The sequence below is a fragment of the Zonotrichia albicollis genome, chromosome 16 (assembly GCF_047830755.1).
Source record: "Zonotrichia albicollis isolate bZonAlb1 chromosome 16, bZonAlb1.hap1, whole genome shotgun sequence".
NCBI classification, from domain to species: domain Eukaryota; kingdom Metazoa; phylum Chordata; class Aves; order Passeriformes; family Passerellidae; genus Zonotrichia; species Zonotrichia albicollis.
The window spans coordinates 4,878,680-4,894,852 of NC_133834.1; the positions used below are offsets into that span (position 1 = coordinate 4,878,680).

At 45.8% G+C, this 16,173-nt stretch overlaps 1 protein-coding gene across 3 annotated transcripts in view; it reads left to right on the top strand.

The window, feature by feature from the left end:
• MAD1L1 (mitotic arrest deficient 1 like 1) overlaps positions 1-16,173 on the top strand; it is a 347,982-nt gene that overhangs the window by 254,379 nt on the left and 77,430 nt on the right. For all 3 annotated transcript variants that reach the window (XM_005487395.3, XM_074552971.1, XM_074552972.1), the window contains one exon: positions 4,058-4,248. In XM_005487395.3, coding sequence (XP_005487452.1) covers positions 4,058-4,248 — 191 coding nt within the window. The remainder of the gene's footprint in view (positions 1-4,057; positions 4,249-16,173) is intronic.

Below are 16,173 nucleotides of genomic sequence, written 5' to 3' on the forward strand. Positions count from 1 at the left end.
CAGTCATACCCCCAACCAAGGCATGGCCTGTGTAACCTCCTGCTTATTTTCTCAGTTCTTATTTGTTTCATAAACTTGGAGATGCTTTGGCATCTCTTCTTTGGGACAAAGAAAGTTTGTGATGTGACCTTCCCCACCCATGGCCTCTGCAACTTCTCTCACCTGTGTTGTGCAAGTCAAACACAAATACAGGAACTGAAACAGGTTCTCTGAACAGAGAGATTCTGTTTTTCAAATACTGTCTTTTAAAGGTGTAATTAAACCTAATTCTCCAAACATTGTGAAAGATCTGAATGGATCAAGATGTTCAGGTTCCTGTAGGTGGTAGATGAAAGGGGTGGACACATCAGTGCTGTCACTGGAGCCCTGCTCTGACCATCCCAACAGGATCTCCCTCTGTTCCAGGGCCTCTGTGGCTGTGCCTTAAGCACTCCTCTGAAACAGCTGAGTTGCACTCTGACTTTTAAATCAATTTTTCCTGACTGTGCTAGAATTTGGCGGGAATTAGCGGTATTAGGTGAGGCTTAAGAATTAACGTTTTCACAGCTCTGAATTCAGATGCAGAGCAAACAATGAGCTGCATTTCAGCTTAACATCTTCACTTGATGGGGGACATATTGGAAGGATTAATTACTGTCCCCAAGTCTGTGCAAATGCTGCTGTCCTGCTGGCTGGGTGCAGGGAATCTGTGGTGCCAGGTCTGTACTTGAACAGACCCATGGTGCAGAGAGGATCCATAGGTACCCTAAAATTAATCAATTTTTGCCATTTTAGACACCCCAAGGTGTCTGAGAAGTTATCTTGGGGCTGGCTGGTATCACACAACCTGCAGGATGCTTCTTTCCTGCAGAAGTATGATAAAAAGGTATGAAAGATATCCCGGGACATCTTGAATGGCTTTGTTTCAGCAGTGGGATCCCATCTGACCTCTCTCAAGTCTCAGTTTACCTTCGTCTGATGTTACTCTTCCAAGGATCCTGCTCATGCTGTGCTTTCTTGGTGGTGTCAGCAGATCCCTCAGTGGCAAGCAGGGCCGGTCACAGTGCTGAGTGCTGTCCTGAGTTAAACCAGGAACAGCCCCGGGTTGAATTGTTCCCAGGGGATAAACACTGCGGGAGGGAGGCACCAGCTGCAGCTGAGCTGCTCAGCACTGCGGCTTAATTGGGCGTAAAGGAAGAGCAATCTCTGTTTTACAGTCAGGGTTCAGTGGACCTTTCACCGGGGGCAGCTGCAAACTCAGGCATTCCTCCTGTGTCCCTGTGCTTGGGTTTTTCCCTGCTCTGTCCCTAAGCTACAGAAGCCCTGATGGAGTCACGGGAGGGATGACAAGGCTTTATCCCACCCCTGGCACATTCAGCTGCATCTACATTAGCAGCTCCCCAGTTCAGCACCTTGTGCCAGGGGCTGACACAAGGCATCTCTAACCAGCAGAGAGGTTTTTCATGCAGATAATTCCTCCAGCCAGGACACCAGCACTGCTGAGGCTCTGAAAGAGGGCCAGGAGGAGCAGCAGGGAGGCAGCAAGGGCACACAGTCCAGTCGGGGGTGAAGGCTCCCTGGTACTTCACTTACACTGGAAAGCTCCAGATTTCTTGCATTAAAGAGTGACTGTAGTCAAAGTTTTTTCCTTTCTCACCCTGAGGGGAGTGGAGGGAAGCAGTTGCCATCACTTAGTTGCTGTTGCAGAGTCAGAGGGTTGTTTAACTAGGCCAGCACTGTTGGGTGGGGGTGAAGATGCTCGTGGTGGCCACTGGCAGGACCAAATCTGAGAGACAAAACAGTGCAAAAAGCACTAACTCTTCATGAATAACGAAAGCTGTTCAAGGAGTTAATGAATTAGGGTGCCATCCACCTCCGAGGTTATAAAAGTTGGGAAAAGCAACCTCTGAGATGCAGTAGGAAGAGGCAGATTTACTTTTCCAAGGCTAGGCTGCATTTATTAAGGAAAAAAATATTGCTGTTGGACATGGCAATATATTAAAGGCAGAGCTGTCTCTGACAGTGACGAAATGTTATTTACCACTGCAGTGTGGTCACTGAATTTTTACTTTCATATATAGGATTTTGTCCTTAACAGTTGCATAGCTGAATGAAAACAGAGAATATCCAGGTCAGAGCCACCCATTAACCTCCCAATTTCAGAGGCTGATTACTTGATTAATCAAAGACCAGTCCCAGCTGAGATGATGGGGAAAGGGTTGTAATAATCCAGAGAAGGGTTGAATTAATTACACATTGATGAGTTGCTGTGAGTGGGAAGGTGGGTGGTCAGAAAAGAGCCTTTTTGAGCTCATGAGAAGGGACTGTGTGTAAGACACAGCCCTTTGGGCCATTAAGGGTGGTTTGGATAATCTCTACTTGCTTTACATGCCCCTACAATTAGAAGGTTCCCTGTATAGCAGGGTTTTAGTGAACCAAAGGTGATGTTCCACACAACTGGTTTGCTCCCCTTCATAAAGCAAGATGCAGCTGGGGGATGCCCAAGGTAAAGGCAATCATTGCTGATACATCAGCACCAGAAGCTGCCCAGGAAGGTGGAGCTGGATTAGCTGAAGGTAAGGAGCTGGCCAGGGTTAACTCTCCGTGAGTGGATGCTCTCACTCAGAAGTAAAGGGACATGCAGTTATCTTTCACCATTAAAGAATTCCTGTCCTTGCCTGGGGATTAAACTGGGTTGGATTGAGGCCAAGGTACTTCTGAGCAGGGGCATCCTCGGTGGCATTGAAGGCACTTTACCTTAACACATTGAATTATCCTTTTGTTCCACCCACAGTGCCTAACCAGAGCAGTACAGGAGATGAGAGGTGACTGGCTCTCTCCTGGTGTGCCTGCAGCTGCTCAGAGGTGAATGTCACTGGCAAGTCCGTGGCCTTGCAGTTTCCATCCTCCATCCTCCCTGCACTGTGCCTGGGAGGCCAATGGAAACACTTTCCAGCAAGTACTCCAGAAAAAAAATTTCCAGCTCACTTGGGAAGTGATAATGTTTTAGTATGGGCTCTATAAACCCAGCCAAAACCATTCCTCATATTCCAGCAGTCACCTTGCTCTGAGTTCCTGCTGTCCTGCTGCTGGACCTGAAGTAGCTGAACTAAAGACATATGGGCTGCAAATGCTGCAATTATGTCTCTGATCACAGCACAAAGCCTTAAACCTCAGAATGACAAAGAGGTATTCTACTGAGGAAGTCTATTTGTTTGCTGTTAGAAAGAGTCAGGATTTTTCCTAACCCTGGACTGCAGTGTTGATAAAACAGGCTGACTTGGGAGACATCTCTAGTGTATATTAAAGTAAAGCCAATCTCTTTAATTAATGGGATGATAAATTGAGGTTTAATTACTCAGAAGGCACCTTGGGTGAAAGATTCATGGTAATTGTTGTGTATCCTCTTGAAGGATTCACAGTACTGGCAGCTCCCTTTGTAGCAATAAAACACAGGTGAGTGGCAGGCAGGCAGTCTCCCAGGGCCTCTCTGATAGGGACTAGTCCAGTTAAGGTAGCAAATGCAAAGAGGCAGAGGTGCTCTCCAGGCTTTTTATCACAACAAAAGCCCCTTCCCAAACCTTGAGGGATTCCTAAGCAGTGTGTCAATTTGAGATCAAAGCACTTACCTCAAATCTCCTCCACTGGAGGAGATTTACCTCGTAGGCAGCTTCCTCCTGATGCAACCATACAGAGGCGTATTTTGGACCATTTTTCCACTTTATTGCTTTCTGTAGAGGAGCACCCTTCTCTTGGGTTGTGTGTAGAAAACAAGCCGTGTGCATGTGGGGAAATGGAAGCTATAGCTTTGAATTTTTGTAATGTGTTAAGAAACTGGCTGAGTAAAGGAAAAATCCATCCCACCAAGACATGTCTGTTTTCCTTACTCCCCAGTTTACTATCTTGTAGTCTGCTGGGACCAGGAGGAGAGGCATCCAGCTTGCTTGTTTCTTGCCTGCTTAATTCACTTTTTAATTAACCTTTTCAATTCACTCAGTTTGGCTAGCACTGCAAGTACAGCACAAGGGCTCCGTGCTGGTGACATATAAGAAAATACCCATTTTCTTCCCTTACCCAGAGCTGAAGAAGCAAGTGGAAAGTGCAGAACTGAAAAACCAGCGCCTGAAAGAAGTTTTCCAGACAAAGATCCAGGAGTTCCGCAAGGTGTGCTACACACTCACGGGCTACCAGATCGACATCACCACCGAGAACCAGTACAGGCTCAGCTCCATCTATGCTGAGCACCAGGGGGACTGCCTGCTCTTCAAGGTAGGTCTGTGCACCCCTGCCTGCACCTGCTTCTTTGGGTTTATGGTTTTGTTCAACGTGCCAGGGTGTATTTGCTCTTTCTCAGTGGTTAGAGTGGAAAATCACTGCCCCCTGTTACCTGGCAGAGTGTTGCTTGTGAGGGAAGTAAAGATCCTTTCTTCTGTTAAAAAGTAGGAGGTTTGACATCTGGTCTCCCACTTATATATCAAAGTCTGGAGTAAAGAGGAGAGACTCTCTATGCATAATACCTCAGGCATCTGGCCTGGCACTTCACCTTTTTATATTATCAGTTACATGCCGCAGTAATAAAACCTTATGTAACCATCAAGGCTCATCATTACTTCACTATGAGATATATGTCCCTATGTTTTTTTACCATCCTCTAGCTTGTCTGCGTGTCATCATCTTGTCTTTATGTAAATTGGAATCCCTTTTGAGCAGCAACTCATGCTGGTGTGTGTGAAGTGCCATTTATGTGAACGGCACAGATGAGTAGCAATAACAGTCTGTCTTCTGTCTGTCGGGTGCCTTACTGCTCTGGCTGGGTGGGCTGGGAGCTTGTGCCTTGATACAGGGGCTGTTTTCCTCCTCTGTTACCTTCTGAGCTGATGCCTTAGAGAGCTGAGGTGTGATGTTAGAAGTCACCAAGATGTTAAGTCCTGTCTTTAGGTTGGTTCAAGTGCCAACAGCCCAAGTTTACAGGTCAGTGGGAGAACTTTCTTCTTCTCCATGGCAAACACAACAGCACTTAAAATCATATCTGCCTCCCACTGATTCTCCTGAGAGCAAATCTCCTTCAAGAAGGATTTTTGGAGGTGTTCATTACAGGAGGGAACTCTGCAAGCAGTAAGTGGGGAAGTTCTGTTTCTGCAGAACCTACAGCTATGTACCACGTGTGGATGGTTGCCAGATTGCTTCCCTATATAATAGGACAAATGTTTTCCTGTTCTGCAACTTTAGTGCCTCAGGGAAAAAAAATATAACAAATAAAACCAAACAAATAGAGCAAGTGAGGGTGTGTATAAGACAGCACCTAGGATCTTTAGTAAAACTAGGAGAATATCCCCAACACAGTCATATTGCTTGGCCTTAGGAGAGTTCTGGATTACCTGAGGCACATAGCAGTGACAAAAGCAGCTCAGTGCCCAGGGAAAAGAATAATTCTGTTGATTTTAAGGTGCTGTCATTGAATCCTGAAAATAGTTCTCTGTTGAGATGGTGCAGTGCTGCTCTAACACCTCCAGAGACCTGTGCTCACACTTGTAGTGTTAAATATCCAATGAATGAAACTTCAGCAGACTCCTGGAGATGTCTGTTGAATGCCATGGCCAGACAGTATAAGTTGCAGTTTTTTCTGTACCACAGGGGAGATGGCATGCTTGAAGAAAGTCAAGAAAATGTGAGAAAATTGTATGCTGGCCACATGAACAAGAACTGGCTGGAAGCTCAGGAACTTGCCACTGATAGAAGGAAACTCTCCTTGGTGAAATGGCAATATAAACTATTTATATGCAGGACAGGATACTAAAGTACAGATTTATCTCTTTACACGTTCTTCTGTATTTCTCTTCTTCATTTGAGTATTTATTCCCAAGTACATCCCAAGGATGGAGGTGAGTGTCAACAGGTAAAGAAGATCTCACATTTCTTAGAGCCAGGGGTGGGTCATTTATTGATTCTTGGAATTCCTCAGGCTCTCTTACCTCACCACCTCTCCGGACAAGAGGAGCAGATTTGCTAACTTCAACATGAATTTAAAAACTCCAGACTTTTTATCCCTGTTAAGTAAATTGCAGACAATTCCCACTGGCTGCAGCTTTGAATAGTGGTAGAATATAAACAACAAATTATTTCCTTGCTGAGTCCAGGCAGCTGGTTTTCTTGTATGTATGAAGGCTTGAATCCTGACTATAGCTTCCAGCAGGGCTGTGTGTTTATGCTGTGGAATTTCTGAGCCATAGCAGACTGTGGGTGTTTGTGTGCATTTCATTAACCCAGAGAGGTCACAAAGCATGGAAGCTATTTGTATTTATTCTATTCAAGCAGTTTATGGAACAGGGTCTATATAATTAAACCAGAGAAGTCCCTTGGCACTTTACAAGCTTCTGTAGTTCGGCTGTAAACTTTAAAAGCATATTTCAGTAGCACTGCTGGTGGCATTTAATTTTAAGTGAGGGATGCAATAGGAGCTCCTGTAATGTAACCCCTTCAAAGCTAAATGAAGATGAAAGATGTTGGTTTTCCTGGCCAAGGTGTGCTGTTGCTATAGTGGAGCTTATTATCTACCTGCTGGATGTGTCCAGCCAGTTTGCATTAATTGGGATTACAGCTCCAGTGAAAGGGTTAATCACAGGGCTGTGCTGGGAATGTCAATGACTGCATCTGTAAATGAGCACTGAATTCCAATGAAACCATACCAGTATTTATTGGTGATCCCTATCAGTGCAACAGATGAGCTCATCAGCTTGAAGGATGTCCCAGTGATTTTCAGCCCCTCTGTGAGTGCGTGGGCACAAAGGCACATCTCAGGCTTCACAGCTCCCTCCCGTTTGTTTGCTCCTTTTTATTGTTTCAATTAAACACCATGGAAAGGCTGTTACAGATTCCTCACCAGGAGTTTAGATTCTGATGATTTTTTTGTGGGCTGTAATGCATTGTAGCTCCTGGGGCACTTGACAGTTTTGTATTCCATTCCTGTGGCTGCTTCATTAGATGTGTCCAGCCGTGGCACAGACTTGTGTGTGATGCTTCACTGGTGTGTCTAGACCAGCCCACCCATCAGATATCCAGGAACTGCCTCAAGTCCCTTTGTAACAAGCCATTAAAGATGTCTGTTAAAACAAACAAACATTGCTGGGGAAATTCTGCATCAGCTTATCTGGCTGGGAGTGAGGAGGTGGCAAATCAGGCTGTCATTGCCTGGCCAGGAGTACATTGTGCTGTTTATCCTTGTCTCTGGCTGGGTCCTGAATGGGAGTAAGGAAATGAGGTCTTTAGAAAGGCAATGACAATTGTTTCAGACAAAGACAGTCCTTCAGTAAACAGAAAGACTGGTCAAATTTGAAGAGGAGATGATTTGGAGACACTTGTACAAATGAACAAACAGTGGAAAGAAATTAAATTGCAGGCTTTTTTCTTTTTGTGTGCCTAAGGACACAGTCCCAGCCAAAGCATTTGAAGTCAATCAATTTGAAAGAAAAAGAGTAGAAATCCTTTTATTTGATAGACCCTGTGGCTTCAAGGAACTACTGAGACCAGGAGGCCACTACATTTTCTAAAATGTTAAACTATCTTTGTGGGCAAATAATAATATCTAGTTTTACATAAAATATGTACATTTAGCCCAAGTAGGGACATGCAGAGCTCTCTACCTGGAGGTGTAAAAACAACTCCTTACTACAGAGATTAGGAAGAGAATAATAACTCCTGTGGTTAAATGTGCAGAGACACTCTGGTCTGCTGAGATTCCAGCACAGTCTGAGTACCAGTCTGGCCAGGGCACGCTGGTGAATGATGTACAGCTCAGAATAAGCAGGATGGTTAATGCAGGGATTACTTTTATTCTCCTGAGTGCTCTTGTTTCATCCTGAAGCTGACAGCAATGATGGGAGCTGTGATTCTTGAGTCCACATTCTTGGCACACCTGCAGTTTCAGTTATTCCTCCTCAAACCTAGCAGAGTGTCTTGGGGAAGCCTGTTCTAGCTGTTTGTTTCTTTTTGTATCTCTATCTTCTCCCCTCTCCTCCTCTTCACCCTTGATGAGTCTTGAGAGGAGAAGGAGATCACAGTTTTGATGGAGAGCTATTCTTCCAGCCGACGCCTCACACTCCTGCACACACAATCAAAACTAACAATGGGGCTCATCGGTGGAGCAGGCCCGGCAGCAAGAGATTGATTAGGGACTGTAGGCCTCTCTTAACTCCTCATTCTTGTTAATTGCAAGTTATTTCATTCTCACGTTGTGTTTTATGTGGTTGTTGGAGGCTTGATTTCAGCTCGGCTCCGGGGGCACCAGCCATGGCTGTGTGAGCGTGGTGCCTTCCTGCTGGGTGATTGCTGGGATTCCTGCAAGGGTCAGCAAGCGCCATCCTGGGCTGCACTAATCAGCAGCCTCTAAAAGTAGCTGCTGAGCAGTCTGTGGTGTTACAGCATCAAATCCTGTGTTTAACCTTCCCACACGTAATTTTCTTTCATATATTCTAGCAGTCTGTTTTGTGTTAGGACTCAGCTTTAATTCTTGCTACTGGCTTCAAATTGCTCTTCATGCTTTTTTTTTCTTCCTTACACAGTTTCTCTCTTACTGCATATGCTTCTCTGAGCAACTGCCTATTCCCTAGTGCACATTAGGGCTTTTTCTTTCTTTGTTTTTAATGAAGCCAGTCATCTCGAGTATACTGGAAAAATCTAACAGAAGTTTTCCTTTTGACTGCAAAATTTCTGAGCAAAGGCCTGAAGAGGCTGGGCTGAACCTTCTTCCAACTAAATAGAGGGAATGCCCTTTGTCTGCCTCTCTTCTATACCTGTACAAGGTGGATGATGTCCCTGGACTGTTGAGGGAATAAATGGACAGTGCTGGTGGAGAGCACAGAGCACCTTTGGGCTGGGAATAGCCATCCCTGTTACCTGCCAGTGTAGCACAGTACCCATTTCAGTGTCTTGGCACCACTTGCTCCCTCCCTGCCATTCCTGAGAGTCTGCCAAGGTAGACCCAGGCATGGAGGTAATTAGTGTTGGTGATTTTGGAGCATTATTCCAGTGACATTATTCCTGACTAGCAGGACAAGGGGATGGGTGAGGCTTTCTAAAAGGTCAGAGATTTTTCTTCATGGGTGCATCCTCTGTGTTGGAGTGACTGCTGTGTTAACTGGTGAGGCAGATAGAAAAACTGTCATTTCACAAAAGCAGGCCTGGTTTGGGACAGGAAACATGAGGTTGGCTCTCAGATGCCATCTGAGAATCTGTCTCTGCAATTCCATTTGTTTTGCAGTCATCAGCTGCTGACCACCAAGTTGCTTTTGCACTTTCCCTTCCCTTTGCTCCTTCATTCCCCAAGGACACAGCAGTGCCACCTCAGCATTCCCAGGTTTCCCTCCTTGTGCTGGCATCAGCTCTGCCTCTCTGTCTGCACTTGCTTTGGCAAAGCAGGAGGGCACTGGAAAAGGCAGCTTTTGAGTTATCCACACAAATTCTTCAGCCCCCATCACTGCTGGAACTGCTGATGGCCTCATCCAGGCTGTGACAGGCATCAGCCATCCCAGCTGAGGGATCTCACCATCTCTCCTGGGCTTCTGGTGGCCTTGGCAGCATTAGATTTACAATTGGACTCAATGATCATATAGGTCTTTTCCAACTGAAATGATTCTGCAATTCTGCAATAATAAGTAACAAAATTACTGGAATACACCTATTTTTTAATAAGCTTGCAATTTATCTCCGTCCCAATCCCCTTCATTGAAATAACTCCTATTTAATGAAACAGAGACAGCCTGTGCTTTCTGGGGTGAGTCATGTGCACTATCAAGGAGCACTAATCACTGATAAGAATTTAATTAAATCAGAACATCCAGGCTGGTGTGGCAACATGTGGAGGTACATGGGGTGGACATGGGGCAGGTTGTGCCAGTGCCCCAAACAGGAGCCTGTGACTCCATCCTTGTGTCATGGGGCAGGACACAGCAGGTCCTGGCTGCCTTCCCTGCTCCAATGAACCCTCTCCCTGTTCTCTGCCCCCCAGCACGCCCCCAGCACCAGTGGTTGCAGTTTGCTGAAGGAAGAGTCGCTCTTGTGGCTGTTCCTGTCGCTGGCTGTGCCCGTGTCCCTGTGGGAGGATGTCTGTGTCCGCCTGCTGCTGTGTTTGAACAGCTTACAAAGGACTGTGTGGGCTGGCAGGGATGTGTTTACGCAGTGTGAGATGAAGACAGTGTTAAAAAAGGGATCAAGCAGAGGGGACATGAGCAAAACCCCTCCTGGATTCCCATTCCCTTCTCTGCCGCTAAATCGCCACTTAGCTCTGCTCTAGGTCAGCCAGCCTCCTGCTTTTCTCTGTCCCTCTCACCTGGTTGCAGGATATTGCAATTCCTGGACTCACAGGGGTGTGAGAAACTTTTCAAAATGTCTTGTGGTGGGGAAGCTGCGTGTGGATGGGCTGGAGATGTAACCAGGGCAGATGGAATTATCTTGCACAGCCATGGATGCAGGAAATTGTCCCTCGGGCACATCCTGAGAGGGCTGGGAGCTTGGGTGCTCTTTTCTGTGGGTGCCCACCACTTCCAGCTGGCATTAAATGCCTTCAAACAAATTTATTTATTTATTTATTTGAGGCTCTGGTACTTTCAAAAGATGTTCTACTTAGAGGTTGTGTGATCAGCATTCTTTGAGGAAAAGGCAGTGCCTCGGAGCCTGGGCGATGGGGGAATACCAAGCCTCACTGCAGAGCACATGAAATGGGTGTTTTGCAAAGCAGCTTTTGATGCACGCTTGTTACTGTCCCTGGCTGCTCTCTTGCGATTTTGCAGAAGTTGCAGAGCCGTGTCAGCAAGCCACAGCCCCCTGGCCGCTTGCATATGGCTCTGTTCAAAGCTGCACATGAAAAGGAGTGGAAAGTGCTGGAGGTTTTTATCCTCTTGAGGGGGGAAAAGCCTGGAGTTTCTGGCTACCCTGCATCTCAGCCAGCTTCCTTGGCTGCTCCACAGTCTCTGTTTGCTGTCCTTGGAGGAGAAGGGACAGGACAGCTCTTGTGCCTTGGGCACCTTCTGGGCCTCTGTGCAGGTGTTGGTCTGCTCTGTTCAGCCAGAGCAAGACTGTCACAGCATCATATTCTGCGTTATACCTGTGTGACAAATGCTGTCAGGGACTTCAGCAATCCCTGTGGACCTTTCCTCCACTTGTGATTCCACAGGAACACCCTGAAACCTCTCCAGCTGGTGGTTGGTGCTGCAGAGGGCATGCAGTGAGAACACTGCCAAAGAACTTCAAGATGGCTTTTGTACCACTCCTCCACCTTTTCCCTGTGTGTTCCAGGAACAGGTTTGTGAGAAGACCTCTAGGAAAAGCAGTTGTTTCCAGGAAACAGCTGGTAACATCCAGCAGAGCACCCACCAGCGTGTGAGTGCCCAGGTCATGGCAGCACAGCTCAGCCTGCACAAAGGCACCAGTGGAGTGGTGGCACTCAGTGCCTCTCTTCTGTCTCAAGCAAGCAGCACATTGTTTAAATACAAATATAATTAGGACTTATCTCTTCTTTTGGGAGTTATAGCTTGACTGGGGCGGAAGATTTTCTAACCTTCAGGGAGGGAGAGGGACATGTGTTTGTGTGTATAAGAATTGTTCACAAGTATGGAAACACACCAGAAGATTCCCATGCTGGTGTGGCCCTGGAACATCTATTGCCTTCATCTGAAAGGTGTGTCTGGGCTCATATAAAGGTCTTCGCTATTTGTTGTAAATATAAATGTTTGTGTTGTGCCTTCATGTAGTATTTCAGGTGAAAGATTTCAGCCTAAATTCAGTTTGGGTGATGAGGTGGTTGGCTCTTTCTCCCCATGTTTGGCAGGTGAGGGGGAAGGATGGCATGAGGCACTAATGAGAAGGCAGAGGTGTTGTGGTCACAGGTCCCCTTTGGCAGCCGAAGGGCCACCATCAGGAGAGAGACAGGAGCCAGCATCTCACAGCCGTGCAATTCTTCTGTTATCCTTGTATTTCTTCCACACTTCACAGTCTAAAAGCTCAATTCTTACATGGTTCTTAACCATGAAGTTGGCACAGCATAAACCAGTTAATGTGCTTTCTCTCAAACTGGCTTGCCAGCTTAAGATAAGAGCTTTGTAGGCAGCTCTCCTTCATGGGACCCCAGTCTGTACCCTGTATGGGTTTTCCCTCACCTAAACAGAGGGGTTATTTTTTATGAAACCACTTCTAGAAAAGCAAAATAATAACTTCTGTGAGTGTACCTTCTGCTTTGCTCGAAGGCATCCTACCACTGTTTGGGGGCAGTTACTGCTGGAGAGGGCTGGGAGCACATCAGGCAGCCAGCTGTGGCATTTCCTGAGAGTTTGGGGCACTTCACAGCATTGGGAGCCTTCATCATGATGTGCCATGCACAGATCATAGCATGTCCCATCAGTGGTGTCAATCCATTAATATTGCTGTATCTGTGGAGCAGTGACAGAATGCAGCAGTGCTCTGAAAATCCTCCTGGAGAGCTTTGTGCAAGGGCTGGCTGCTGGGATTCTGGTGGATTTCTACCTGACACTACAGAGAACAGCACTTGCAGCTCAGCTCTTTATGTTCTGTATACTTAAGGAGTTAATCCTTCACATGGATACAGCTCTAATAATTTAATATTACACTAATAATTTAATATCAAGGATAATATTAAGGATTTGATAATGTATCAACTGTCTTCATTCACATTCATGGAAATGGTAGAAAAACCTCTCCTCTCCTCACATTTGCTTCAAATAGGCAGGTCCATGAATCATTGTAACTCCACACAAAAACCATTCCTGCTGCCCCATGTGAGTGTCAGTGCTATGAGCAGGTAACTTAGTACTGTTTAAGGCCTTTGTATCTAATGTTTTTTCTATTTTGCCAATTGCATGAGAATGTCCTTTGAGGAAGAAGTTCCAAACAGTATTTTATATCAAATCTGTCTTACAAGGATTTGTAACTAAATCACATCATGGGGGAAGCAGGGAATTTGAGAGCTGAGGATGACCTCCAGCTTTAGTAACTCCCAAGATTATCTTCTGATGGCATCTTTTGCTTCCAGAAGAAAACAAACCAGTCTAGCTATATCTTGAAGGGAATATATCAAACTCAGGCTTGAAAATGTTAATTTGTCCCTAATCTGTTTCAGCTAAAGCAGGTAGCTGATAGCAGTAGATCTATCTCAGCCATGTTCTGGGGAGCTGTCATAAATTTAAACCTTTAAGCAAAGGGTTTGTCTGTTTTAATGGAAGGCTCTGGGGACTGTTCATGTGCTGGCTGTCACTTTGCATTTCTGGGATGCTTCTGACCCCAGAGAGAGAACTGTCTGCAGATGATTTTTCTCTGAAGGGGAGAGAGAAGAGCAGCACAGGGTGGGTTTGTAATTGTGTTGGTGCCTTTGGTGATGCCACGTGCCGTGTAGCGATGATGACTCTGCAGCAAGGGTTGCCTTCAGCTGTCAGCTTGCCAGTCCCTGTGAAGCCTCCTGTGTGTGTGGGGGTGTTGAAAAGGCACAATTTCAGGGAGGCCCAGAGGTTTTGGACATGTGTGTAAACAGCTGTCTCTTGCTGTGCTGCTCAGGAGGGTGTCAGACATCTGTGCATGTCTCTGTCAGGCAGCAATCTCACCGCCTTGTCCTGGGCAGGCACAGGAGTTGTCCTTGGCTTTTTGGCAGTCACTGCAGCCTAAAGTTGTTTTTCTTCATATAATTCCATTAGAGTGATGACAGTTTCAAGTTGGAACAGAAAAAGACCTGATGAAAGGACCACTCTGTAAGTAGGGAAGATAGACAGAGTGGAAGCAGTAACTAGCAAGGTAATAGACGGTGATGGATCTATAATCTCTGAGGCTGCTGTGTGCAGTAAATTCCTAAATAGTGTCCTTTCAGCCCTAACCTATTTATTTGCAAAGTGCTAAATTTAATTTTCCTTAGTCTGCAGGAAAGCAGCATCCCAGGAATAAACCTTTAGCCCAGCCAAGAAGCTGTGCCAAAGTGCTTGTTCCAGCATTTCCATTTCCTCTTTGCTCTGCACTGAGCACTGGGGCTGTGCCCCCAACACTTTAGTGCTCAGGTTGGGATGGATCCTGTTCAGGCGCCTCTGCAAAAGGGAAAATTTAATAGCTGCGGGTTTAGTAAACCACCTGGACTCTTAAGAGCAAGATGAATGAACCTGTCCTGAGGTGGGAAGGCTGGCACATGAAAGCCTGGGAGGGAGCTCATCCTGCGTGTCCTGACTCTCTGTCTGCCCTGTGCTCACAGGGCTGAGTGCTAAAGGCCCAGCTCAGAATAACTTCAAGGGCTGAGCAGCACATAAAAGGCCACGTATTTGGAAATCTCTGCAAAGCTGCATCTTGAGGAAGAAAAGCAGCAAGTTTTCCAAGCAGCCAATGCTCTGCACGTTCACCCAGCAAAGTTTCAGCAAATGTGGTGAAAATTAGGTTTCTGTGCTTTGCTTTTTGTGTTCCTGGTAGCACTGTGCAGGTGGTATGCACAGCATGTGTTCTTCTGGAGCTACCAAAGACATTTGGTTTTTCCCCCAAAATTCACAATTCAGTAGAATTTTAGAAGCTTTGATAAAATATTTCAGGAGCAGCCACGCAGCATCTGAATCCAGGAGTTGGCTTTGAGTCAGCGCTCAGTGTTCCTTCAGTTATCCTGACCCCACTGAAGTGCAATGTGGGCTGTCACTAATCCTGTTGCTTCACAGAAAATCAGATCTCAGCTTCACAGCTTTGCTATTTTCCTGCCCGTGGAGGATTTTGGCAGAGCTTCCTGGTCCTCTTTGTCCATTTCTTTTCCCCATGATGGCAGTGCTGCTTTGGCTGGTGGGGCATGTCCTGCCAGTGCTGCCCTGAGATTCCACCATATTCCCAAGATTTTGCTCCCCAAGGACTCTGTTCACTTTAGCTGTCTTAATTCCACTGAGTAAAAATCCACCTAAGCCTTGTAGCAAAATGCCATTGAAAAGGCAAGGGGGTTTTTGTGTATATTTGTTGTATTTTGCTAATTTTTAGCACCTTAGGAATGAAATTGGGATGTATAGGTTTAAATCCAGCCCTCCCCTGTCCTTCTCTAATCTCATCTGGAAAAGGTTCTGAGCTTCTTGGCTCCCTGTGCTGTTCAGAGCTCTGACATCCTTCTCACATTTATTTTAAAATAAATAAAAATAACAGTGCTGGGAGTTGAGGGTGGAGAATTATGCAGGTCTTTTGCCCACTTTTTGCTTTGACATGGAGCTGGTGGGAAGGGTGGCTCTGCTGCAGGCTGGCAAAGGACCTTCCTTGAGCTGGTACTGAATTTGCTGTGGGAGTCTCTGTTTTTCTGCAATGAGGTGAAATTGCCATCCAGGGGTGGGTGCTGTGTCACCTGCCCTTTCCTCACCACTTAACAGATTCCTTGAGTCTTGCCCTTCCTGCTGATGGCCTGGGAACAGATGAGAACAGAGATATTTTTTATGTCTTGAGATGATGTCTTTCTCTGAGAACCTTTCTCTGCTATTCTTTCATTTTAAGCACAGTGTCACAGAAAATTTCATTAGCCACACCAAAAGTCTGTGAGCCTGCAATCAGCCTGTCAGTGAGTGATAGATGTACAGCCCTGATTAATATTTACATTCTTTGGAGATTTTCCCTTACCCAAGGGGTCATGTGGAAAGCCATGAGGACTTGAGCTTTGGAAGAACCTGGGATTCACTCTCTGCAGTGAATACAGAATTTTTAGGGTATTAAACTGAAATGGCTTCTCCACAAAACTAGAATTTAATCACCTTAAAACCACATTTTCCTACCATATTTTCCCCCTTGAGCCAGGTCTACAGAGGCTTCTCATGCAGGGGGTAAATGGGCAGCACACCAAAGGCCTTCAGACTGCAAAGGGGCATCTCCAGCTTGCCTGAGCTGCTTTCATTACTCAGAGACTGAAATTTTAATCATTGAATTAATTTTTCAGAAACTGAAGTGCAAATCTGTACCCCCAGTGGCATTAATAATGAATGCAGGGAAGAGAGACATTAGGAAAAGAAGGGATGGGAAATTTGGGGTTAGGGAAGGAGTGTTTTTTGGGGGTTATTAACTTGAAGAGATAATGTATGCTTTTTGTATTTCTTTCCCCCTGGACCTTTCTCCGTTCTTGCCCATGCTGTGTCCAACAGAGCCTGCTTCATTTCTGTCCAAGGCATTTTCCAGTGCTTCTCTTTCACCTGGACTTTCTTTTCTGGG